Genomic DNA, 25,397 nt, shown 5'->3' with positions numbered 1-25,397 from the left:
TCACCCCCCCAAAAAAATCTTAAAAGATTTCTGTCTGCTACAGAAACATAAGGGAAACGAAGCAATAAAACATGGTTCTGATCCCACAGTGGGCCAGGGAACAAAGAAATCTTGGTCACCTTGGAGAAGAAAGGAAGTTTTAACGATTGATGCTGGAGTCCTTAACACGTTGTATATGGCGGGGTTTAAATCCCTCGTGAAGATTCTCGTGATCCATACGCAACGTGTTAAGAGAAAAGAAAGAATGTGACTAGAGAGCTGGTTGCAGTAGCTCAATTGTCCTCCGAGTTAGATCAGCAACACGCCTCAGTGCTCCATAAATTCCCACCCATGGACCCTTATTTCCCCAGCTTCGGCATCACAGGCCACTAGACCTTTCACTCCTGCTTGGAGCTGAGGAAATCCCTTCACCCAATACACAGCAGATGGGACACAAAGATGAAAAGAACTCCCTCACCTGTTCCTCAGCTAGAATTCTGGAGACGTTTCACACTGCCGTATGTGGCAATTCAGTATGAGAGTACTCCTAGGGCTATACTACTCTGTAAAGATAGTGGATTCAATGGGCTTTTAACGGCCAACTCCTGCCAACCAACCTAGTAATCTAGTAGGTGAGAAGGCCAAATACCCTGCATAGTGTCTGCCACACGGTAACTGTCCATTAGATATTTGCAGAGTGATGGATGAGTAAGTAAAATAATGCCAGAAGGAAGAAGAATGGAAATGAACAGATAACGGTCTGTAGTGAATACAGGAACACGTTAAATACCCCAATGAGCAGAATCAAGAAAATCCAGAATGTCGGCAATTCTGTAAATTACCTGGTTTCTCAAGAAATAAGCAGCAAGAAAAAAGTGTGTAACTTCTATAGATTAAAAACATTTAAGAGACACAGCACGCAAATGTAATGTGTGGAACTTGCTTAGATCCTGATTTGAACAAACGCACTGCACAGAAAACATTTGAGACACTTGAGGAAACTGGAACACTGGGTATTTGATGATATTAAAGTGTTAATGAATTTTAGCTATGATAATGATTTTCTGGAGTTTTTTTAAAGAGTCCCTGTATTTTAAAGACATATACTGAACTATAATACAGATGAAATGACAGTATGACTTAGATTAGCTTCACAATAAAACAGTACAGGTGAGGGTGAAGGGGGATGGGCACAGCATGTGGGCTGGTGAAACAAGATTAGCCACAAAGTGAAAATGGATGAAGCTGAATAGTACATGGTGTACTCGTCTCTCTACTTGTGTACATGTTTGTATATATGTTTGACAAATAGATAATAAAGGGCCTTAGAGAATATTTATTGTAATTCCTGATTTTCTACATGGGGTCCATAGGTACAGAGAGCTACTGCATCTCACACAATTAAGAATATGGGCAATATAAGAAATGGATAATCTCAAGTACTGACAGCGTTTGGATGTTTAATAAAACTCTGTTCTATCATTTCCTTACCCTAACTAAATTGTATAGTTACCAAAGAATCTGGAGGACAAATTAAATGTGTTAACAAAAATACTAAAACAAATGTGATTGTAAGAGTACAAAAGCCAAGAGGCTCTCACAGAAGAAAAGAAGCAGACCGAATCAGGGAAATCTATTTAAACTTTAGAATCAGAGTACACATATCTAAAAGTACCTAAAAAGGTACTCTGATTGTATTATATTCATATGATTTATTTGTCCAAACAAAAATTTTAAGCTACAAAGGGCAGAAACAATGTGTCTTATTTCTTCTTTTTCATTCTTCAATAGTTCCACGTTAGAGATACAATAAAAATACTGTTTCAACTTTAATAAGCATAACAAAGCTTTCACATAGGTTTTATGGTAGTTCTGTATAAAAGTTACCAAGTTGCCAAATCCACTTGGTGAAGAGAAACATTTCCAGCAAATTAAGTAAGACCTTAGTGCTTTAACTACCATTTAATAATTTAATACTAATTTAATATCATGTATAAGAGCAGAAAGGATGCCAGAGAACTGAAGTTAAAAAAAAAAAAGGGGGGAAGAAACCGAATACATATGATGAAACAAAAGCCCATTATTGCCAAGAAATATGCCTGCTTTTATTGTTACTATTCAACATTGCTCTAAAAGTATTACCTAATTTAATAAGAAATGGATGGGTAAGGAATTTAATATGTACCAAAAAAAAACCACTTTTTGTGAAAACCACAATTACCACTTTTTGTGATAAGACTTTCACTTTGAAAAAATCTAAGAGAATCTGCTGAAAACTTTGTAGTATTAGTAAGAGTTCAGTTTGCTAGTACATTTATAAAAGATAAAGTGTTTACAGATACTTTGATGATACATTAGAAAATATAATGGAAAATATATTGAAAATAAGAATAAAAAAATAGAATACCTAGTAATATACTTAATAAAAAAGTAGTACTAGTCTGCTTCTGGACACATGATGACTTAGATACTCTAAAGGGTTGCCTAATTACAATAAAACTATAAATAAACAAATAAACAACAAACACTTTTTAAAGCTTTGTTGGGCTCTCAAAAAAAGAAAATCAAGCATCTACTGGTGCTTTCACATTATTAAATGTGGTAGTTAAAGCACTAAGGTCTTACCTGATTTGCTGGAAATGTTTCTGTTCACCTAAATGGACTTGGCAAGTTGGCAACTTTCATACTGAACTACCATAAAATCTATGTGTAAGCTCTATTATGCTTATTAAAGTTGAAACATTACCTTTTCATTGTATCTCTAAAGCAAGAAAAACAAGAAACGAAGCGTAAAATAATTGTAAAGAAATAAATGTTATTATTTATATGATTACTTACATAGAAAATCCAAAAGAATCTACAGATAAATTGGAATAAAATTTAGAAAGGTAGTTGTCTATAATTTGAACATCCAAAAGCGTTTCTATACCCCAGCACCAAACAGAAAGTATAATTTTTCTAAAAAAACATACCATCTAGAATTGTGGCTCTCCCAAGATGAGACCATTAGAATACTTTTCCTTCCCCACTCTTGCCATGCTTACATGAGCCCTTTAGAATTCAATTACTTCCATATTTCTCCCTTTCCCTTCTAGGTTTTGAAAAGATAGTTTAGTGCTTTTAGTTAGAGACTAATCTTAAAGTTTTCTCTTATAGTATATCTCTTCTACATCAAGAGTTCTTATTTGGAACTTACATTTCATATTCCCAGTACTTCTATCATAACCCATTTACATCTAACCACATATTTTACAGGGTTATTGCTTGCCATTATTTGCTCTCTTCATTTCCCTCTATTGTGAAAAGTCTCTGCTCTGATTATTTGTTGTTTGGTTAAAAGGCCTTTGAGAAGATTTTTTTCCAAATGTGATAGATAACTTGGCATGTCCCCATATCTTCCTTTCATTTTGTCAAAAAATGTTAACTTTACTGGGTCCCATCCTATCAGTAATCTATAAATGTTATTCCACTACCTTCTAGTTTCTGGTGTTGCAGATAAAAAGAGTCTGCAATCTGGGTCTTTCTCCGTTATAAGTAACATATATTCTTCCTAATTAGCCTGTAAGATTTTCGTTTTATCCTTGAAATTCTAAGATTCTTCCAGATGTCTTTCCCCCGCATAAATTCAGCTTCAAACTTGCTTAACTTTTTATTCCACACACTAAAGTCTTTCCTCAGCTCAAGGGAACTGTTTTCTATTTTTAGTTCAATTACTGTTTCTCCTTTATTTGTCCATTATCCTCCTTCTGGGACTCCTGATATTAGCACGTGAAGTCCCCTAAGTCTCTCTTCTTTTTTCTTTAGGGTGTTTTTCCACTGAGATATCTCTTGCACTTAAATTTCCAAGCTACTTCTTCAGGTGCTAACAGTGACCATCCAATCCTACAATTCAACTACTATACTATATTTTAATTCAAAACACAATCTCTGCATAGTTCCAGAAAGCATGCTATAATTCTTCATGTTATAATTCAATCTTTTAAGTAGCTGCTGTATTTATTGAATCAAGGTTTTCTTTCGCAGTTTTATTTCACCGAAAGCTGCTATTCTGAGTGTTTTGTTTATTCTATCTGTGTCTGGATATTGGATCCCCTTAGCTGTATTACACTTTTTCTGCCTCCCAATTACTCTGCTAACCCTTAGATAATGTAAATGATGGCAACCTTGCCAGCAGTGGCAAGCGAGCGGTCTGTGCCCCATAGATAGGTGATGTGTCGGATGTACCAGTCGCTGAGTCTGTTTGGGGGCCTAAATAAGTTTCCCTGGTCTCCCCTGTCCCAGCCTCGAGGGTATGAAATGCTTATCTGACCTGTTGAATCACCCTGTTGAGGTCCTCGGATCTCCACGGCGCAAGCTCTCTCCAGGAACTTCTGAGTATCTGTTCTCTCCAGTGCTCTCCACTTGCCCCATTCTGTCCTGTGGCCCAGAGGGTAACACAGTCCCTCACAAGCTTCTCAGTTACTTCTCTCACAGATCAATGCCTTCCAAGTCCTGCCTGCCTCCCACCCCAACTTCTGCTCCACTCAGGGGAGTTTCCTGGTGGTTGGAAATGGAGGACAGCAAGAATATGACTTCCAATAGTCATCATCCCAGAATCTGTATGTTTCAGGGAATGTAATAAAGAATATGAAGATACTTTCTAAAGGAATCCAAATTTATTATTCATTAAATAAATATCTGAGTGACCACCATGTGTAGGGCACTGTCCGAAGAGCAGAAACACTAGTATTGATCCCTAAGTTTCCTTGGAAAAGGGACCACACTAATGTATATGTTTAAGTTCTGATGTTAGTGTCATAAAGGTTCTGTTAAATTTTTTAAAAGTGAAATTAAAACTGGTTCCCACTATGTATTCTCTTTATTATCATCAAGCACACTTTTCTGGGATACAATTGCCATTTAGATTTAAGATGAAATACGTTAAGGTTCTCACAGGGATTATCTATCAAATATATGGAAAAATATCTGCTGAAAAGATTGTCTTTTCTTTTTCCTGCTTCAAGCTATTATGATATATAAGTAGAGAACACCGTAGGAACCCACAAAAAGGACAAACTTTCCCTTGCTATCATTTTTGCTGGGTCTCCCCCCTTTTTATACAGCACATATTCCCAAGCCATCAGCTTCTGTCATATATTCACTCTAACACTGCACACAAAGTCCAGCCATATGCAGGCTCTTCTGTCACCTAAAGGGGATGTAGGCTCTCTGTGAACTCAGAATTCATGTGAACGTACAGATAAGTCAGCTTTTCATAAAGGAAAAAGACAAAGGTAGTAGGAATACAAGAAAGTAAAGAAGCAGTTGTTAGGATGTATGAGATGAAAACAAGAATGTGAGAATCTGCAGGATCTCGTAAGGTACCAGAGATGAGGATGGAGAAAAGATTCGGGATGCACAGTTGGCTTCCTGCTGGCTTTAATGAAAACTCTTCAAGTGTTCCAGGGTTCAATGTTTCTAGTATAACAATCAGCTGAAGAGTCAGTCTTATAGTCCAAGTCAAAGCTAGATGACTAAAAAGGGCCTTATGAGCACAATAAAAAGTTTAACTTGTTTCCCAAAAGACAGAGGTTACGTTTGATGGTCTACTCACTTCTACGCCATCCTGCTCACCCAAGATGCATCTCAACAGTGTCAAGGACAATAAGTGAGAATCTGAAAAATAGATTTTTTAAAAAGTACATACCTGTTTTAGGCCATAATGCATTGACTGCAATTTCACCTTTAAATTCTTCTGCCATTCCAAGCACACACATAGACATTCCATACTTAGCAATGGTATAAGCTAAAAGAAACCACAAAGAAGAATAATTTAATTAAGAAACAAATTCATTTGTGTGTATAAATAACCCACTTCTTTCTATTACTATTTCCTTCTTGATACATTTTCCCATAATTCTTTAATAATATAATACTATGTGCAAAATATAACTTTTAAACTGTACTATTTTTAAAAGAACAGTTTTTATGGAAGTAGCTGAACCAATTTTATATGTATCAGGGATCAACTAGTTTCATGTATTTCCATCCTAATATTTGGGGTGATTTTTGCAATATTATATTAGTTTCAGGCATACAACATAGTGATTAGACATTTACATAACTTGTGAACTGATCACCCCAATAAGTCTAGTACCCATCTGACACCATACATAATTACAATATTACTGACTATATTCCTTATGCTATACTTTACATCCCTGTGACTATTTTTATAACTGCCAATTTGTCATCCAAATATTTGATTGAAAGAAGAGACAGTAATAAACTTTCATTTTTCTTAATATTATGGGGATAAGTTACATTATTATTTCATAATCTTTTTTTCTAAAAATGAAAGTGATCATTTAAAGGGAAACTGCATTAGTAAAAAAACAAGAAAATGTTATAAATGCTTTTAATCTAGTCAATGAAAACAGAACTTTTTTCAAGTTTACTTCTGTGGGTTCCTATTGCAACTGCATTTCCAAATTTTAGTAAATAATGTAGAAATAAGGACTAAGTATTTGACACATTTATTTTAAAGGTGGCAACTATACATAAATCTTGTTACTTAGTATACTCACATTAACTCATTAGTTGGCTGTGAAAAGTAGACTATTTCATGGATAGTTTTTAACCAACTTTATTGAAGAATAAGTTACATACAATAAAATACACCCATTGAGACTTGAAGGAGCTTTCTGGGATGATGGAAATTTGTATCTTGATTTGGGTGTTCATTATACAGTGTATACATATGTCAGAACTCACCAAGCTGAACCATTAAGATCCGTACCCTTTACTGAATGTAAATTATACCTCGATTTTTAAAATTACAGATTAAAGATTAAAAATCTACTTTCCAAAATGCTACTGATTCTGCATAGAAAATTTAACGTTGAATGCTATATATAAACTGATTAAATCATAGATACACTGATTTAATACAAAACAAATGAACCAAACAAACCATCTCCTCATCCTACCACCTACCACAGTGCTGTTTGAACCACAGTGGATTCAAGTTCAGCGGCGGGCTGAGATTGAGGATATGAGCAACATTACTCTTTTTCAAATAAGGAATACATGCTTTAGATCTGAAAGCAAAAGAAAACACAAGTCAAGTTAATAGGTGTCTTTTTTTTTCCAGGTGTATAAACTATTTATTAAGAGACACAGCCTACAGATTTAGTTCAGTGCTCTACACGTTGAGAGAAACTTGTCTATTAACGAACCATAGAAATGATCCCTGAAAGGACAGTCTTAAATTAATAGCTTTCTACCAACTTCCCAACTTTTTAAAGTTTTATTTTAAACTACTTCTACAGCACAACTGAACTTGTTCAGTAACCTGTAGGGTACTTTTGTTTGTTTTCACTTTTCTAGGATGAACATAGGAAAAGGAAGTTATTTTCATCCTTGAAGCTTTGCTTAATGGCCTGACAACATGCTCTGCTTGATGACAATAATCAAATCCTTGGGACATTAGCCTTAAATCCAACTGAGGTAATCCTCAACTACATCCTTCCAAATTCTTCCTCCACAACACACACACACACACACACACACACACACACACACACTTTTCAGTAACAGTTAATGTATTTGTCAGTTAGCACAGCCAGGATTGTGCTAAAGGACATGGATGCTGACTGAAGTCAGAGAGCCCTGGGTTCAAAGCCTCCTTCTGCCTTTTCATTGTGTGATCTTGGTAAAAATATATATTATAGCATTCTAATTCTCAGTTTTCCTATGTATAAATGTTGATAATACCTGCTACCATCTAGGATTGACCAACGGATTAAAATGAGATGACATATAAGAGATACTTAAGACAGCGCATATACAAAACATGAAATAAGCAACTGCTATTATTAGTATTATAGATACTGATTTATTTCATCTTAGCAGGTGTGGTATTCCTACTATACCCAAATTATAATTTAATAACGTAACTCCCAATACATTTGTCACTTGGTTGTGCCACCACATCATTAATCTTTCAACTTTTACTGACTTTCGTGTATTCTCTACCTAACATATTCCTTAACAAAAGCAGGCCGAACTCATCAAGAAAAGGCAGAAATTCCAGGGCTAGTCTGGCTAAGCCAGTGGCAGGAATTAGATAAGGAACCTAAGAACCACCACCAAGAAACTGGTTTGCCCTGGAAAAATACAAGATGGCATCTGAGACCCCTTCCTAAGCGAACTTTTGACAAATGTTTCTTTATTAGCATACTAAAAGTCACACCCAGGGGAGGAGATTTAACATTAAAATGAGACATGTGATGCAAGGCTAGACATGTTCCAAGCATATTTTGGAAATGCACATGCTTCCCTTGAAATCCAAGAACTCTCCATACTTCCTTGGGAAACTTCCCCACACCTGCCTACTTCCCCATCTGCCTTTAACATTTTCCTAATTCCCCAGAATCCGGGAGAAGGAATGAAACATTGGATTACCCTCTACATTCCTTAGCCAAGGAGTAAAGTTTCTGATTTGCTTTGCTGAATACTGTCTCGACCTATGGAGGTGAGTGATAGCAGGCAGAAAGACCACAATTTTGGGTCTCTCGGACCCCCAATTTAATTTGCACCAATACACAATGCAATATGCCTTTGGGAGCAATATTTTGTTGTATTTGTTTTAAATACTGTTCATAAAGATAGGCAAGTTATTTTACAAAAGACTCAGGTCCAATATTTTTAAAATTTTTATTATTAAGCTATAACATTTAAGCTTAGTAACACTAACTTAATTTTATAGCTTTTAGTTTTATTTAGCATTCAGTAACTTCTAGGACTTTGAACTTATCCATTTTTCTTTCAAGTCAGTTGTTTAAATTATCAAATGTACAACATTCTTGTTACCATCTACAATGTCTTTTCAAGTTTATGAACTGAATACAGTCAATATCACTAAAGGGTTTTTGTACAAATTATTCCTTTCCGAAGGTGCTTCACTTTCATGGGGGTGAGGTGGGGAGGGGCAAACAATATTACAGTTGATAGTCATTAAAACAGTGAAGCTGTACATCTCAAAGCATCAACAGGAAACAAACCAAATCTATTCCAGGCAATAAGACCATACTTCACAAAGGAAACAGCTCATTTCATTTACTTTAGAGACACGAGCTTCTCCTCTGACCTAGTAACAAAACCTTTCCACCTGGACTTTGCCCACCTGGCCCCACCAATACCAATCCTAAATCAGGGGCATCTTCCTATAGCAACATGCCCTACCTTATATGTTACATTGAAAACTCTTAGCACCACACTCACATGCTAATACCTTCAGCTTCATAAAATAGTTAAGTTTATTGAAAACTTACTGTGTGCTAGGCATTGCACAAATCACTTTTACATGAATTATTTCACTTAATCAGGGTAGCAAGATCAAAGGCCCATAGGACATTTGAGTCAGTGAATAAAGTAAGCTGAGTATAGGAAAAATCAACTGTTCAGATATACAAATTTTATAACTGAATTTCTATAAGCATTTAACATAATATAAACATACAATTCTGGAGATTATATATTTAACTAAAACTTAAAAATAAAAATTAAGGGTCTCCCTTCCACCTGACCGCTGCCTTCTAACCCTGTTTCTCTAAACCACAGAAAGTCACGTCACAGGCCACAAGGCCCTGGGTGCCAGGGATCAGGAAAGAGCTCCAGATCCTTGCTGAAACCTCCAAATAGGTCAGTTCTTTGGGCCTCATACCCACTCTTTCCCTGAGGCTGCTTCTCAGGCTTTCCTGAGAAAATAATCTATCTTCCATGAAGAAATGAGGGGCATTAAATAAAAAACAAAACAAAAATTAAAGTGGAAATGTTCCCATTACGAATTTCTCTTTTATAACGTAAAACTTTCCATAGAAGGCCAAAAACCTGATGCCTTTTCTTCGGTCCAAAGGTCAATGTCAAGACTTCCCTTTGGCACTGCAATAAGCCTTTAACTGAGAATCATATATAATTTTGGGTGTTTTTTTTTAAATAGCTGTTCATAAATGTAGGAACTTTCAACAGTGAATAGAGACTTTGCTTTTAAAAAAGGTTTTTTATTTTAGGCTATCTATTCCTGAGGTATTTGTAGATCTGTTTTCTAACACACTCATATTTAGTTTTTAGTACATTAGTGCCCTACAGCTTACATATTCCATTTAGTTTAACTACGCAAATAGTACTCATTGAGAAAGGTAACTGAACAAGGTTACTTCCTTTTTTTATAGTTTGAAATCATCGTTTCATTTGTTTTGTTTTGTTTTAAACTGAACCTTCCAATCTACAGTTGTCAGAATGTAGTTTAGGCCATCGTTTTCATTTCAAACTTACGTAAGGTAGGTGCCTCTGGTGTTGACATTGAACATCAAATCCACCCTCTTCGTAGGTGTTTCCAATGTGTTCGTCAAGCTAATAGCACTGGCATTATTCACCAAAATATCAATTCCTGTTTTCAAATAATCAACTTCCTATTAATGTAATTTCAACTTTAGAATAAAAAGAAAAAAAAACATTTACTCTGTAGCGTTGAACCCTAAGTTGTTTCACAAATACTTCCTTTAGAAGTAGGAGACTGACCATTACACCAATGCAAGACTCCCAAATGATTTTCACCGGAACCATGGAGATACTGATCACCAGAACTCCACGTGACACTACAAGGAGGCTAGTCCGCAGTGGTTTGTAGCTTCCATTCTTACCTGTCCTCTTACCTCCTAGTCTTCCCTCCTTGTCTCCGAGAACCTTAGCTTAACTTCCTTAAAGTTTCCCCTCCTCCTTAGCATCTTTCCAAGGCCTGCCCTCCTTCCAAGACACCTGTTTCCCTCCTCTCTAAGGCCCTTACTGAAATGAAAGAGCTCCTTTCTGGTCTTGGGAACTGGGGAAAGAGAAAATATCTAGAATTTCAATTCTAGGCAAATCATCAAAGTAGATCCAGTTTGTTTTGGTAACTCATACATAAAATAAAATGAGTCTAGAATAACAAGTATTTCAGCATATTCTATCCAGTTCCCCCATATGTAACATATGGTTACATTAATTGAGGAGAGGGAAGAGAATGGGATATGGGGAACTAGTTTTGGTTAGATGTATGTTACTGTTAAGGTCCTAAATTTATATTGGTGTGGGGACAGAGCCAGGCGTGCAGTTTCCAGGCTCTCAGCCTCACATAGACAGGTGCTGGCTCATGTAGTAAATGGCCATCAACTGTGACTGGATGGCCATCAGCTGTGGCTAGTTGGCCGTCAGCTGTAACCAGTGAGCCACTGGCCACTAATATAACTGCCATAGCTACACTAGCAGCAAAAGGGGGCTAGCAAGATGATGGTGGCTGAGCTAGCAAGCGGCGGAGTGTGGATTGCAGATTGCAGAGAAGCAGATTGCTAGCAAGTGAGATTGTTTGGCAGAGACAAGTGGATGGTGGGTTGCGGATAGTGTAGCTCCTGCCTCCTGTGTCTCCAGCCCAGCCGCCAGCGAAAATATAGTGGTATGACTCCCCTATCTATGGCTCCGTGGGTGTTCCTTTGTGGCCTAGCCGCATCCTGCGTTCTTACATGGGGAGCAGGAGCAGAGACCACGCAGGCCGCCCCGCATGACTCCCTGTGTGACAATTGGACAGTAGATTTGTTATATTATTCAAAATAATTTTTATCAATTAAAAAAGTCATCAGATGGTTTTAAGCTATGTTTCTGTATAAACAAATAACTCATTTCTGGTTATATGCTGAACAGACTCAGAAAATTTTAAACAATTTTAATTACAATTACAGTTACACTATGTTTTATCGATATTCAATAATTATTTCAGAAGTAAGGTATTACCTCCAAATTTCTCAACTGCTTTCGCCACTGCATTACTGATTTGCTGTTCATCTCTCACATCAACAATACATGGCAAGGCCTTTCCTCCAGCTGCTTCAACTACAGAGGACAAACAAAAAAGCATTCAAATAGAAAACCTTTCATTCTGTTACAAAGACTCAAAAGAAACAAGTACTCTATTTTCAGAAAATCAATATACATAGCTGTGTCTTACAACTATTAGTGACTCCACCCTACAGTAAGACAGATTGATTAACCCATATCCAGCTTCAGACTAGCTAAGCCAACTCTATAAAAAACAACAAAAACAGGAAGGTAATTTTTTTAAAATTACATAAAAAAGCAATAGAATGAAAATAATCTTAAAAACCTTTATTATGGAAACTTTCAAAAAATATACAATATGAGAACTAGTATAATGAACTACCATGAATCTTCAATGACTGTTAACGTTTTGCCAGTTTAATTTATCTACCTCCAATCCCATTCTATTTCTTGCTGGTGTATTTTAAAACAAATCCCAGACATCACTTCACTCGTCAATACTTCATATGCATTCCCCTCACATAATCACGATGCTATTAACATGACTAACAAAACCAGCAATATCAAGTGAAGTGAAACTTTTAAGCCCTCCTTCCTGCTACTACTGTTCCTAGCACAGTCTTAACTATAAGCACTCGATAATTCTGTGTGAACTGGAAGTGTTAAAATAAAGACTTGTGAAAGGTGCAAAGAATAAACAACATGGAGAGCTTTTTCAAAGTGTTCACATCATCCACTTCTCAAATCTCTCATTCCCACTCCCCCATTCTCCGCTCAGATCCAAGAATCACTGTCCTTATGAGACATGATTTTTAATGGGAGTCTTGTATCACTCAAAAGTGCTGGGGGAGATAAACAGTTCCCGACCACTGTTCCAAGGTGACAAAATACTTCTTTAAGCGGATAAAATTATTTTTATGGTAGCTTTCAAATAGCTATAATTAAATGCTCCAGCAAATTCTCTACGTGTTGAAACCACAGTGAGGCCATTTCATGAAATGGCATTGTCACACTCACTTTCTTCAGCAGCACTATAGATTGTGCCTGGAAGCTTGGGGTGTGCTTGGCTGGTCTTTGCAGCAATGACAATATTGGCCCCATCCTTTGCTGCTTTCAATGCAATAGCTTTGCCAATGCCACGGCTTGCACCTGTGATAAAAACTGTACATCCTGCTAGTTTCCTACAAAAGAACAAACGTGATCTTATTAGAAACCCCGATGTTCATTTACTTACCAGTATCAGCAACATGTGCATAACTTTCACAGCATATGTTTCCACCTCTGTGAAACTCCCTAAACCTTCCTCCTTTCCCAAACGATAGTTAATAACTCTACTTTGCTCCCACTGTACAATGATTTATAAATCATTCATTACAACTGCAGTTGGCCACTCTTGCTGTAATTTGGCAAAGAAAATTTGCTCAAATGAAAAGTAAATCTTAAAGAGAAATGAGGCATTAATAAAATAAACTACATACATGTGTATTTCCACACACACACACAGGAAAAGTGTTAACCAAGCTTATTTTTGTGTGGTGAGATTATGAATAAATTTTATCAGATTCTTTATGTTCTTCAGGATTTTTCAAATTTTCTTCAATAAATACATACCACTTCAAAGAAATCACCTAAAAGTAAGTATTCAATGGATGCTCATCCTTGCTCAGAATGGAAGCAATGTAAATGTCCATCAACTGATGAAAGGACAAATAAAATATGGTATGTCCAATACAACGGAATATATACAGCAATGCAAATGAAACATTGATCCATGCTACAACATGGATGAACCTTGGAAACATTATCATCAAAAAGCCAGTCACATTACATTGTTGGTGGGATTGCAGATTGGTGAAGCCACTATGGAAAACAGTATGGAAGTATCTCAAAAATCTGAAAATGGAACTACCTTATAATCCAGCAGTTCCACTCCTAGGTATCTATCCGGAGAAATCCAAAACTCTAATTCAAAAATATTTATGCACCCCTATGTTTATTGCAGCATTATACACAATAGCCAAGACATGGAAACAGCCGAAATGCCCATCAGTAGATGACTGGATTAAGAAACTGTGGTACATTTATACAATGGAGTATTACACAGCCATAAAGAAGAAATTTAATCATTTGCAATAGCAGGGATGGACCTAGAGAACGTTATGTTAAGTGAAATAAGTCTGACAGAGAAAGACAAATACCATATGATCTCACTTATGTGTGAAATCTAAAGAAAAGAATAAGTGAACGAATTAATCAGAAACAGTTTTGGAGACATAGAGGAAAAACTGAGGGTTGCTAGAAGGGAGGGGGGTGGGGATAAGGGGGAAGGTGAGGGGATTAGAAAACAGTCAGTAACCACAAGATGGCCACAGGGTTTTGAAAATCAATTTGGGGAATGTAATCATTAATGTTGTAAAGATTTTGTAGGGTATCCGATGGACACTTGTCCCATTAGGGAGACCACCTCAGGGATGATGTAGATGCCTGATCACTGCATTGTACGCCTGAAGCTGAAGCTGAACAATGAATGTCAACTACAAGTTTGTGTGTGTGTGTGTGTGTGTATGTATATACTTACAAGAAGCAGAATACAGCATTAGGAATAGAAACAGTGGAAATGTAATGGCTCTGTGTGATGTCAGAGGGATAGTGGATGGGGGGCAGGGGGTTTACACAGTGTGAGGGATATAAATGATAAACGTCTAAGTAAAAAAAAAAGCCAGTCACAAAGGACTACATATATTGATTCCATATGAAATATCCAGAATAGGCAGACATATATACGTAAACACAAAGATTAGTGGTTGCCTACGGCAGCGGGAGGGAGGAAAGGTGGGGCTGAGGCTTCACAGCTGAGGGGTGCGGGGCTTTTTTTTGCGATGATGAAAGGGTTTTAAAATTGGTAGTGGTGATGGATGCACAACTCTGTGAATATACTAAAAGCCACTGAATTGAATACTTTAAATGGGTGAATTGTATGGTATGTATAACCCATCTCAATAAAGTTGTTAAACAAACAAACCTAGAAGACTGGTAAACAGCTCAGATCAAAAGATTCTCTGATCCAAATGTGCTTAGGAAAGTTCACTGTGCCCATTTACTTTTTACTTTTATTAAATTTATTGGGATGACAATGGTTAATAAAATTGTTTCAAGTGTACAATTCTATAATACATCATCTATATATTGCTTTGTGTATTCACCACCCAGAGTCAGTTCTCCTTCCATCACCATATATTTGACCCCCTTTACACTCTTCTACCACCCACTTCCCCCCTTTCCCTCGGTAACCACTAAACTGTTGTCTGTGTCTATGAGTGTTTGTTTGTCTTGTTTATTTGTTGCTTTCAGGTTTATAACCCATATGAGTGAAATCATACGGTTCTCGACTTTTTATCTGATTTATTTCACTTAGCATGATAATCTCAAGATCCATCCATGTTGTCTCAAATGGCAGTATTTCATCTTTACATCCACCCACCATAACTTTAAATTTTGTACTTAACTCAGTTGTTAGGTAAGGAAAAAAACACATCTAAAGTAAAGTCAGATAACAAGGAGGGAAACCCACTTTCTTGTTTACTTTCTAAAGCAAATTAAAAAACTCCTAAGAAGGATGAAGTGAGGACAGCAAAAATGACAATGATAGAGAGAAGAGGGGACAATAAACAGAGATGGAGTAACAGATAAACAAGCTTGTTAAAAGGACATACAGCTCTTGCCAAGATCTGGAAGATTACACTCCAAAAGTAAGAAATCAGAGGTGAAAGTGGGAGAAGGGTTTTAAAATAAAAAACAACCAGTTTGATAAGAAGGAAAGGGAGTGAAAAGTGAGGAAGAAACAGAGAGGTGGCAACTGTTTTTAGGAAAATATAGTAAATATACAAAAAGCATATAGAGTGCATAATTTAAAGAATAAAATAAAATGAATAGTAAGAAATTAAAATAGGATATTATCAATACCCCAGAAGCCCCTTCTATTTCTAACTCTATCCTCCTTCCCTCCCCAACGCACAAAGTAACTACTTTATTTTCATATTTTTTATTAAAGTATCGCTGACATACAATATTATTAGTTTCAGGGTTATAACATAGTAATTCAACATTAGCTTACAAAGTGAGCACCACAATAAGTCTAGTAACCATCTGTCATCATACAAAGTTATTATGTTATTATTGACTATATTCCCTATGCTACATTATATCCCCGCAACTTATTTGTAACTGTAAGTTTGTACTTCTTAAACATCACCTTTTTTGCCCCACCCTCCCAACCCCCTCCCCTCTGGCAACCATCAGTTTGTTCTCTAACTCTGAGTCTGTTTTTGTTTTGCTGTGTTTTTGTTTTTTAGATTCCACATATAAATGAAAGCATGCAGAATTTGTTTCACTCCTAGGCCCATCCACGTTGGTAAGATTACATTATTTTTATGGTTGAACAACATTCCACTGTGTATGTACATGCCACATTTTATTCATTCCTCTTATCGATTGACAATGAGGTTATTTCTATATTTTGGCTATTGTAAACAATGCTGCAATGAACATGGAGCATTTATCTTTTTGATTCAGTGTTTTCATTTTCTTCGGATAAATACCCAGAAGGGGTATTGCTGGGTCATATGGTAGTTTTATTTTCAATTTTTATTGCTGGGCCATATGGTAGTTTTATTTTTAATTTTTTGAGGCATCTCCATACTGTTTTCCACAGTGACTACACTAATTTACAATCCCACTAACAGTGGTAGGAGGGTTCCCTTTTCTCCACATCCTATCAACACTTCTTATTTGTTGTCTTTTTTGATGATAGCCATTCTAACAAGGGTGAGGTGCTACCTCATTGTGGTTTTGATTTGCATTTCCCTACTGACTAGATGCTTAGCATCTTTTCATGTGTCTGTTAGCCATCTATATGACCTCTTTGGAGAAATATCTATTCAGGTCCTCTGCCCATTTTTTAACCAAATTGTTTTTCTTATGTTGAGTTGTATTAATTAGTTACATATTTTGGGTATTAACCCCTTATTGGATATATCATTTGCAAATATCTCCTCCCATTCGGTAGATTGCCTTTATGTTTCGTTGATAGTTTCAAAGCAAAAATAAACAAATAGAACTACATCAAACTAAAAAGCTTTTGCACAGCAAAATACTCTATTATTACTCATTTCCTCAGTTTTCATTATTCCTAATATCTATATATCTGTGTCTAAGCCAGGGACCAAATCTGACTATACATATGTTTGTGTATAGTCCTAGTGCTAAAAATAGTTTCTACAGATGAATATTTATGATTGCTTTGATGATAGGGAGCGCTAACTTTGAACCCCAGTTAAGTGAAATATTATATGTGTTATGGATTGAACTATATCTATAAAAAGGATATGTTAAAATCCTAACCTTCAGTACCTCAGCATGTAACATTCTTTGGAACCAGAGTTATTGTAAATATAATTAGTATAGGTGCAGTCATACCAGAGTAGGGTGGGCCCTTAATCCAATATGACTGGTGTCTTTAGAAGAGGGAAGACTATGGGAAGACAGACACATAAGGAGAATACCATGTGATGACAGACAGTAGAGATTTGAGTATCTTAAAACAAATTAATCTCAGTTCTGGAGGCTAGAAGTCTGAAATCAAAGTGTCAGCAGGACTATGACCCCTCTGAAATTCTGGGTAGATACTTTGTGATACATTATTATGGCAGCCCTAGAAAACTAATATACTCTCCCCCACTCCCCCAAAAAAAAACAAGAACTACATTCCTCTCATTAGATCTGTATTACAAAAATTACACTCAGCGAGTTCACTCATTGCGGCTGCAGCCGGGAGCAAGTCAGCCCCGTTTGAGGAGCGCAGTGGGGTGATTCCATGAGGGACGCTGTGGGACAGTGGTACCAGACTTTGGAGGACATGTTCATTGACGTTCAGGTGCAGCCAGGCTCTCACGCACAGGATGTCCAGTGCGGCCTGCCCAGCCGGCAAGTGGCGCTAGCCGTGGGGGGACGTGAGATCCTCAAGGGCAAACTCTTTGGTTCTACAATAGCTGATGAGGGAACGTGGACTTTGGAGGACAGAAAAATGATTCGTATTGTTCTTACAAAGACAAAGAGATGCAGCAAATTGTTGGATTTCTCTTCTAGAATCTGAATATGCAGCTGATCCTTGGGTGCAAGACCAAATGCAGAGAAAACTTACACTAGAGAGATTCCAGAAAGAAAATCCTGGTTTTGACTTCAGTGGAGCAGAAATCTCAGGAAATTACACTAAAGGGGGACCAGATTTCTCAAGTCTTAAGAAATGACAGTTTTGTTTTGGGGTTTTTTTTTGCTGCATTCTGTGGATCTTAGCGGATGTTGCCATCTTGATCAAAGGAACAGATTATGTGGTGGGAGAAAAATGTGGATGCCTACAGTTAACAAATTGTAAAATATATTTAAATAATGGTTTTAAAAACTGCATTCAAATGTGATTTACGTAGGAAACATCTTAAGTACTGTGGGAACTATTCTATTGATATATGGTAACTTTTTTTCGGACTTGTTTTTGCTCAGCATGAAATTTTATATGCTACATTTTACTAATTTCATATTGAACCTATATTTTTATTGCAAAAAAATTACAGTATAGGTCATGTGAAATGACAGGGTACCTTCAGACAAAATTAGTTTTTTCTTTCAATAAGTGTGATGCAGGAATAATGTTCAATAAACTTTTCTAAGTAGGAATCCTGTACCCCTTTGTCTAAATACACCAACCAGTTCACACAAGGGAATTACATTACTGAAAAAAATTTTAAGAAAGGGAAAAACAATCTACAGATATTTTCTAAGTTAATTTTAGGAGTTAATGAAAACTTCTGAATTACTATATTATTCCTTGAGAGATGGCTTTATGTCAAGAAATTGAAAAATAGACATGGCTTAATACAAAACAGATTTGGTGAAATGAATATGATTATTGTGTGAGTCCATTGTTAGTGACAAAAAAGCAAATTATGGTCAGTGATTACAAGTCAGTGACATCATTTTGATCATCACTGATCCAGACATATAGGTAAGAATTGTCTTGAAATTTTATTTCATCCTTTTTATCTCCTTTTTAATTAAAAAAATATTGTAAGCAACCTCAAATGTATAGAAAAGTTACATGTAAAGTACACAGAATTTTTTTTATTTTCCCTGAACTGTTTGTCTGTATGTTCGTGACGAGATGCCCCATCACCTCTGAGTACCTTAGTGTGTATTTCCTTGAAAGGACATGCTCTTACATAACTGCAATACAACCATTAAAATCAGGAAATTATCAAAAAAAATTATACTCAGTTATTTTGAATGTCATCAATAAAAAATATTGTGGAAATTGGTTTTCTCTTGTTATACATACATCTGATATATATGATGTTATATATACATTTCTTAAACCTACATAATAGCTCCAATCTTGCTTCTTGCCCCAAAAGCCTAAAATATTTACTATCTGGCCCTTTACAGAATAAGTTTTGCCTAATCATGGTCCAGATAATACACTGTTTAATTATTGCCTAACTGAACTTTATATAATAGATTCATATAGTAACTGTCATTCTATGATTTGCTTTTTTCACAAAACATTGTTGATTTATCCATGTTGGTACAATGAGCTACGATTCTTTTAATTAATATACAATATTCCATACACAAATATACTACCAACTACTTATTCATTCTATTGTTTATGGACTTTCTCTAGGGTATATATGTTTACTGGTGAAATTGCTGGATTACATAGGACACTGTTGTAGATTAAACATGGCCACAAATCCTTTGGCATTCCTTCCATCAAGAGTAGCATATTTTTGGACAAACACCAGAAGCATGGTGGCGTGAAAGATCCTCTTGATCTCTTCCCCTGAAGTTACACAAGTTCAACAGCTATAATTCAACAAAGGATTCCCTGCACAGCACACAAACACGTCTGAGAGATGCGCGCATTGAAACATCAGAAGGGGCATGAACAGTGGAGGAGGGAAGGGAGAAGAGCAGGCAGGTACCACAGACACAGCCTGGAGCTCACTGCAGGTCGCAGAAAGGGGAGGAATCAGATTGCAGGGGCTCTCTCTATAGCACTGAGCATTCCTGCTTGAGTGATCAGCATATAGGACAGTTATCAAGGCAGAGAACAAATATAGAAGTGCAACAGCTGTGTTCCAGCAGCCACCACTGCCAAGCAGAAAACAAACTCATGGGCCTGTCCACCCCCCCGCACCATCCCAGGGCTAGTAGTGGGCCCCAGAAGAAACTGCAGCAGTGGGTGTCTGGTTAAAAAGCAGAATATCTACAGCCCTGAGAACTAGAGAGACAGCTCCTGAGTGGCAGATGCACACTGCGGCTAATCCCAGAGACAAGGGTGGAGGAGATACAGAAGTGAGGCAGCTGAGGTCCAGCAGTTGCCTTTACTGGGAGAAGAACAAAGCCACTAACACACTAGCGGCCTCTCCCAGCCCACCTTACTCCCTCCCATCTAGTCTGATCTCAGTAGGGGGTACCTGGGACACCTTAGGCATCACAACACTGTATCTGGCTGCTGGGGTAGTGCCCAGATTTCAGAGGCTTGGAACCCCATGGTCTACCATATTCTCCCATAGGGGTGATGCCTAAAGATCAAGGTAACCTGGTCACAGAGGAGAGGCCCACCTCCCTGGGGAATACAAGGTATTTTCCACAGCCCAGCAGAGAACCAAGAAGCTGGAGCAGTACAAGAGACAATAAAACATTTGCGCTTCAGCACCATCTACTGGAAAACAAAAGAAAGACCTCTTCTAATCAACCTGCTGAAATTGCATTACTCTTAAAAAAAAAAAAAAGTTCATTCTCGTCAGTGTCTAGGCAGAGAAATATGCCATCAAATACCATGAATAACCAATGTAATATGTCAGCTCAGAAAGAAAAGAAAAACTATCCAGAAAATAAACTTAACAACATGCAAATATATGATTTTAAATGACAGAAAATTCAAGATTGCAGTTTTGAAAAAACTCAACAAGATGCAAGAAAACGCAGACAGGCAGTTTAATGAACTCAGAAATAAAATCAATGAACAAAAGAAACACTTTATCAAAGAGATTGAAATTTAAAAAATGAACCGAATAGAAATACTGGAGCTGAAGAACTCAATAAAAGAGATGAACAATGAAACAGCCAGCTTAGGAAATAGAGCTGACCAGATGGAGGAAAGATTAGGTTGGTGCACAAGTACTTGTGGTTTAAAAGGTTAAAAAACTGCAAAACCCACAATTACTTTTGCACCAACCTAAAAATTAGTGACATTGAAGATAGAAATCTGTAAATGACACAGATGGAAGAGAGACTTGAGACTTTAAAAAAAATAATAGAAAAGAAACAATTCTACAAGAACGATTTCACTTCATCAGTAAGAACAATATAAGAATGATACGTATACCAGAAGGAGAAGAGGAAAGAAGGGATTGGAGAGCCTATTCAAACACATAGTCAATGAAAACTTCCCAAACCTATAAAAAGAACTGGATCCTTGAATCCAATAAGCAAACAGAACACCTAATTATCTCAATTCAAAAGGGCCTTCTCCAAGGCACATTATACTAAAACTATAAAAAATTAATGACAATGAAAGAATTCTCAATGCAATCAGAGAAAAGAAGACAGAAACCTATAAAGGAAATCCCATTAAATTATCATTGGAATTTTTCAGCAGAAATTCCACAGGAGGGAGTGGAATCAAATATGCAAACTATTGAAAGAGAGATCACCAGCCAAGAATAATATATCCAGCAAAATTATCCTTTTGATATTAAGGAGAAATAAAGACCTTTCTAGACATACAGAAGCTGAGGGAATTTTCCACCATTAAGTCTGCATTACAGGAAATACTGAAGCAGGTTGGTTATTCTATCTGAAACAAAAAGACAAAAGAAGACAAAACTATAGGTAAGATGATTAACAGACAGAAGCAGGAAATTGCAATCCTTATTCAGAATAGGGCGCTATACACTTAAATATAAAGGGTAAAGGAGATAAAAGCATTAAAGAGAAGAAAAAAACAATAGCTACTGCAACTCAGAAATGAACTCATAGCATAAATAGGGATAATCTGTGTCAACAAAAACAAAATGGGAGAAGGTAAAGGTCTGAATTTGCAAAGGGGAATGGAGATAAGATACATGTAGAAGAAAAAGAACTACTGCATATGTACTGTATATCTGAAACTTTCTTTTACATAAACTAAATGGCAACCACACACACATACAAAAAAAAAATTCAGAACTGAGACACATAACATAAAAAAAAAAAGAAAAAAAAAGGAAACAGAGGGAAAAAATCATAGAATACCACCAAACTAAAATAACAGACAGAAACACAAGGGCAAACAAACAATGGAGACACCAAGATATCAGAAAACAATAGGAAATCCTCATATATCATTAATCATCCTAAATGTAAATGAAAGTGAACTCACAATAAAAAGGCACAGAGTAGCAGATTGGATCAAAAAACAAAACACAACCATATACTGCCTTCAAGAGATACATCTCAGTCACAAGGACAAATATAGACTCAAAGTGAAAGGGTTAAAAAAATGATACTCCAAGCAAATGGCATCCAGAGAAAAGCAGGTATAACAGTACTTATATCCGACGAAACAGACTTCAAGATAAAAAAGGTAGCAAGAGATAAAGATGGGCATTTCATAATGATAAAGGGGACAATATATCAAGAAGACATAACACTTACCTATCTATCTATTCCCAATTAGGGAGCACCAAAATATATGAAGCTACTAACAAACTAAAGAGAGAAACTGACAAAAACACAATTATAGTAGGGGATCTAAATACCCCACTAACGACTATAGATAAGTCATCCAAAAAGAAAATACAGTGGTACAACGGTTTTCGAACATAATCTATTCTGGAAGACCATTCGAGTTCTGAAACGTTCGAAAACAGCCGATAGCTAGGGCTCAGGATCTTACACTCAGCAGAAGCCATGTAACATGTTCGACTTCCGACGCATGTTCAAAACCGAAGCATTTACTTCTGGGCTTACGGCATTCATAAACCGAAATGTTTGTCAATGGAGACGTTCAAAAACCGAGGTACTACGGTATTGGCTTTAAATGACACTTTAAACCAAATGGACATAATCAGCATTTACACAGCCTTTCATCCCAGAACACCAGATTATACATTCTTCTCTAGTACACATGGAACATTCTCAAGGAGAGATCACATGTTGGGACACAAAACTAGCCTCAACAAATTTAAGAAGACTGAAATCATACCAAGAGTATTCTCCGACCACGATGCTTTGAAATTGGAGATCAACTGCAAAAAGAAAGTGGGAGGGGCCGACCCAGTGGCTCAGGCGGTTAGAGCTCCATGCTCCTAACTCCGAAGGCTGCCGTTCGATTCCCACATGGGCCAGTAGGCTCTCAACCACAAGGTTGCCAGTTCAATTCCTTGAGTCCCAAAAGGGATGGTGGGCTCCGCCCCCTGCAACTAGCAACAGCAACTGAACCTGGAGCTGAGCTGCGCCCTCCACAACTAAGACTGAAAGGACAACAACTTGAAGATGAACGGCATACTCCGCAACTAAGACTGAAAGGACAACAACTGGACTTGGAAAAAAGTCCTGGAAGTACACACTATTCCCCAATAAAGTCCTGTTCCCTTTCCCCAATAAAATCTTAAAAAAAAAAAGCGGGTAAAACCACAAATATATGGAGATTAAACAACATGCTACTAAAAAAATGACTGGATCAAAGAAATAAAAGGAGAGATCAAAAGATACATAGAGGGCCAGCCTGGTGGCGTAGGGGGTTAGAGCTCCATGCTCCTAACTCCTAAGGCTGCCGGTTCGATTCCCACATGGGCCAGTGGGCTCTCAACCACAAGGTTGCCAGTTCAGTTCCTCGGGTCCCACAAGGGATGGTGCCCTCCTGCAACTAAGATTGAACACGGTACTTTGAGCTGAGCTGCCTCCCGGGTGGCTCAGTTGGTTGGAGCACATCCTCTCAACCACAAGGTTGCCGGTTCGACGCCCGCAAGGGATGGTGGGCTGTGCCCCCTGCAACTAGCAATGGCAACTGGACCTGGAGCTGAGCTGTGCCCTCCACAACTAAGACTGAAAGAACAACAACTTGAACCTGAACAGCACCCTCCACAACTGAGATTGAAGGGACAACAACTTGACTTGGAAAAAAGGCCTGGAAGTACGTCCTGTTCCCCTTCCCCAATAAAATCTAAAAAAAAAAAAAAAAGCCCTATTTTTTTGCCTTTGGTCTAGCTGGATTGATTCCTAGTAGGATAAAAGACATCTTCCTCATTCAGAGTCTCAGGCATTGCAGAAAGAAAGGCAAAGGAAGCTTCTCCTCTTAACCAGAAGCCTGGATCTGTACTACTACTAAGGATCTCCTCCAGCTTTAAAGCACTAGAACCAGAGTATAGAAGGCGAGGGGGAAAGAGGGGAGAAGGGAGGGAGGGAGGGGGTGAGAGGAAGAGAGAGGGAGACAGAGAGACAGAGAGAGAAAGGTCCCAACTTGCTAATGTAGAGTTAACCTACACTATAATTTACCAAAATTCTCTGGTATCTCAAAATCAAAATAAGGCAATTAAAAAAACCAAAAAACTATAAAAGCTATTCTAAAGTCATCTGGAAAAACAAACCTCCAAGAATAACTAGGAAAATTCTGAAAAAGAATCCAAATGAGGCAAGAACTAACATTCCCAGATATTAAAACATGTTATAAAACAAGAGCAATTAAAATAGCTTGGTACTGGTACCTGAGGAGACAGACCAAAATAATAGAATAAAAATATCAAGAAACAGACACCTATATACACAAGAATTTGGTATATGATAGAGGTGTAATTTCTGACAGAAAGGAAAAGGTAACTAGTCAGTCAATGGTGCTGGGACTACAGCCAGCCACCCGAACCAAAAGGAAGTGGGCTTCCTAACTCAGTTCCTATGCCAAAATAGTATGCAAAATACTAGTTCATCTCAAGTGGATAAAAAAACTTGAGTGCAAAAAAAATATATGTATATATATTAGACGAACATTTACCAATTAAAAAAAAAAATCTTGATTTAAAATGGCCTTAAGGTTTGCACAAAAACCTTAAAAGATTGATAACTCTTGACTCAATAAAAATACATATCTGCATGATAAAAGAGTAGAACTAAAGTTAATACATTGAAAAAAACTGAAAAATGTTTGTGACATATACAACATAGAACGAATTTTTTAAAATAGAGCTCTCAGAGATCAAAAACCTAGTTGTGTAAAGCCAGGTAAAGAAAAAGCTACACAGATGGCTTTAAATCAGGATTTCTCAATCTCTGCACTAATGACATCTCAGACGAGATAATTCTCTGGTGTACGGAGCTATCCTCTGCATCATAGGATGTTTATCAGTATCCCTGGATTCCATTCATTAGATATCAGTAACACTCCCTCAACTGTGGCAGTCAAAAATGTTCCCAGATATTGCCAAATGTCCTATGGGGGTCAAAAGCGCTCTTTGATGAGAACTACTGCTTTAAAC

General features: G+C 37.0%; 1 protein-coding gene and 1 pseudogene across 1 annotated transcript in view; one reads left to right on the top strand and one right to left on the bottom strand.

Annotated features, from left to right (window-relative positions):
* The window catches only part of HSDL2 (hydroxysteroid dehydrogenase like 2), a 52,119-nt gene that overhangs the window by 25,214 nt on the left and 1,508 nt on the right, over window positions 1–25,397 (bottom strand). Inside the window, exons 2-6 of the mRNA XM_019749544.2 lie at window positions 12,847–13,010; window positions 11,785–11,883; window positions 10,297–10,411; window positions 6,955–7,058; window positions 5,666–5,764 (exon numbers count right to left, since the gene is read on the bottom strand). Coding sequence (XP_019605103.2) covers window positions 5,666–5,764; window positions 6,955–7,058; window positions 10,297–10,411; window positions 11,785–11,883; window positions 12,847–13,010 — 581 coding nt within the window. The remainder of the gene's footprint in view (window positions 1–5,665; window positions 5,765–6,954; window positions 7,059–10,296; window positions 10,412–11,784; window positions 11,884–12,846; window positions 13,011–25,397) is intronic.
* LOC141571239 (nudC domain-containing protein 2 pseudogene) lies at window positions 13,611–23,653 on the top strand (annotated as a pseudogene).

The sequence above is a fragment of the Rhinolophus sinicus genome, linkage group LG04, assembly GCF_036562045.2.
Source record: "Rhinolophus sinicus isolate RSC01 linkage group LG04, ASM3656204v1, whole genome shotgun sequence".
Taxonomy (NCBI): domain Eukaryota; kingdom Metazoa; phylum Chordata; class Mammalia; order Chiroptera; family Rhinolophidae; genus Rhinolophus; species Rhinolophus sinicus.
Note: the sequence above shows the minus strand (reverse complement) of the source record. Positions and strands in the feature narration are given on the sequence as shown.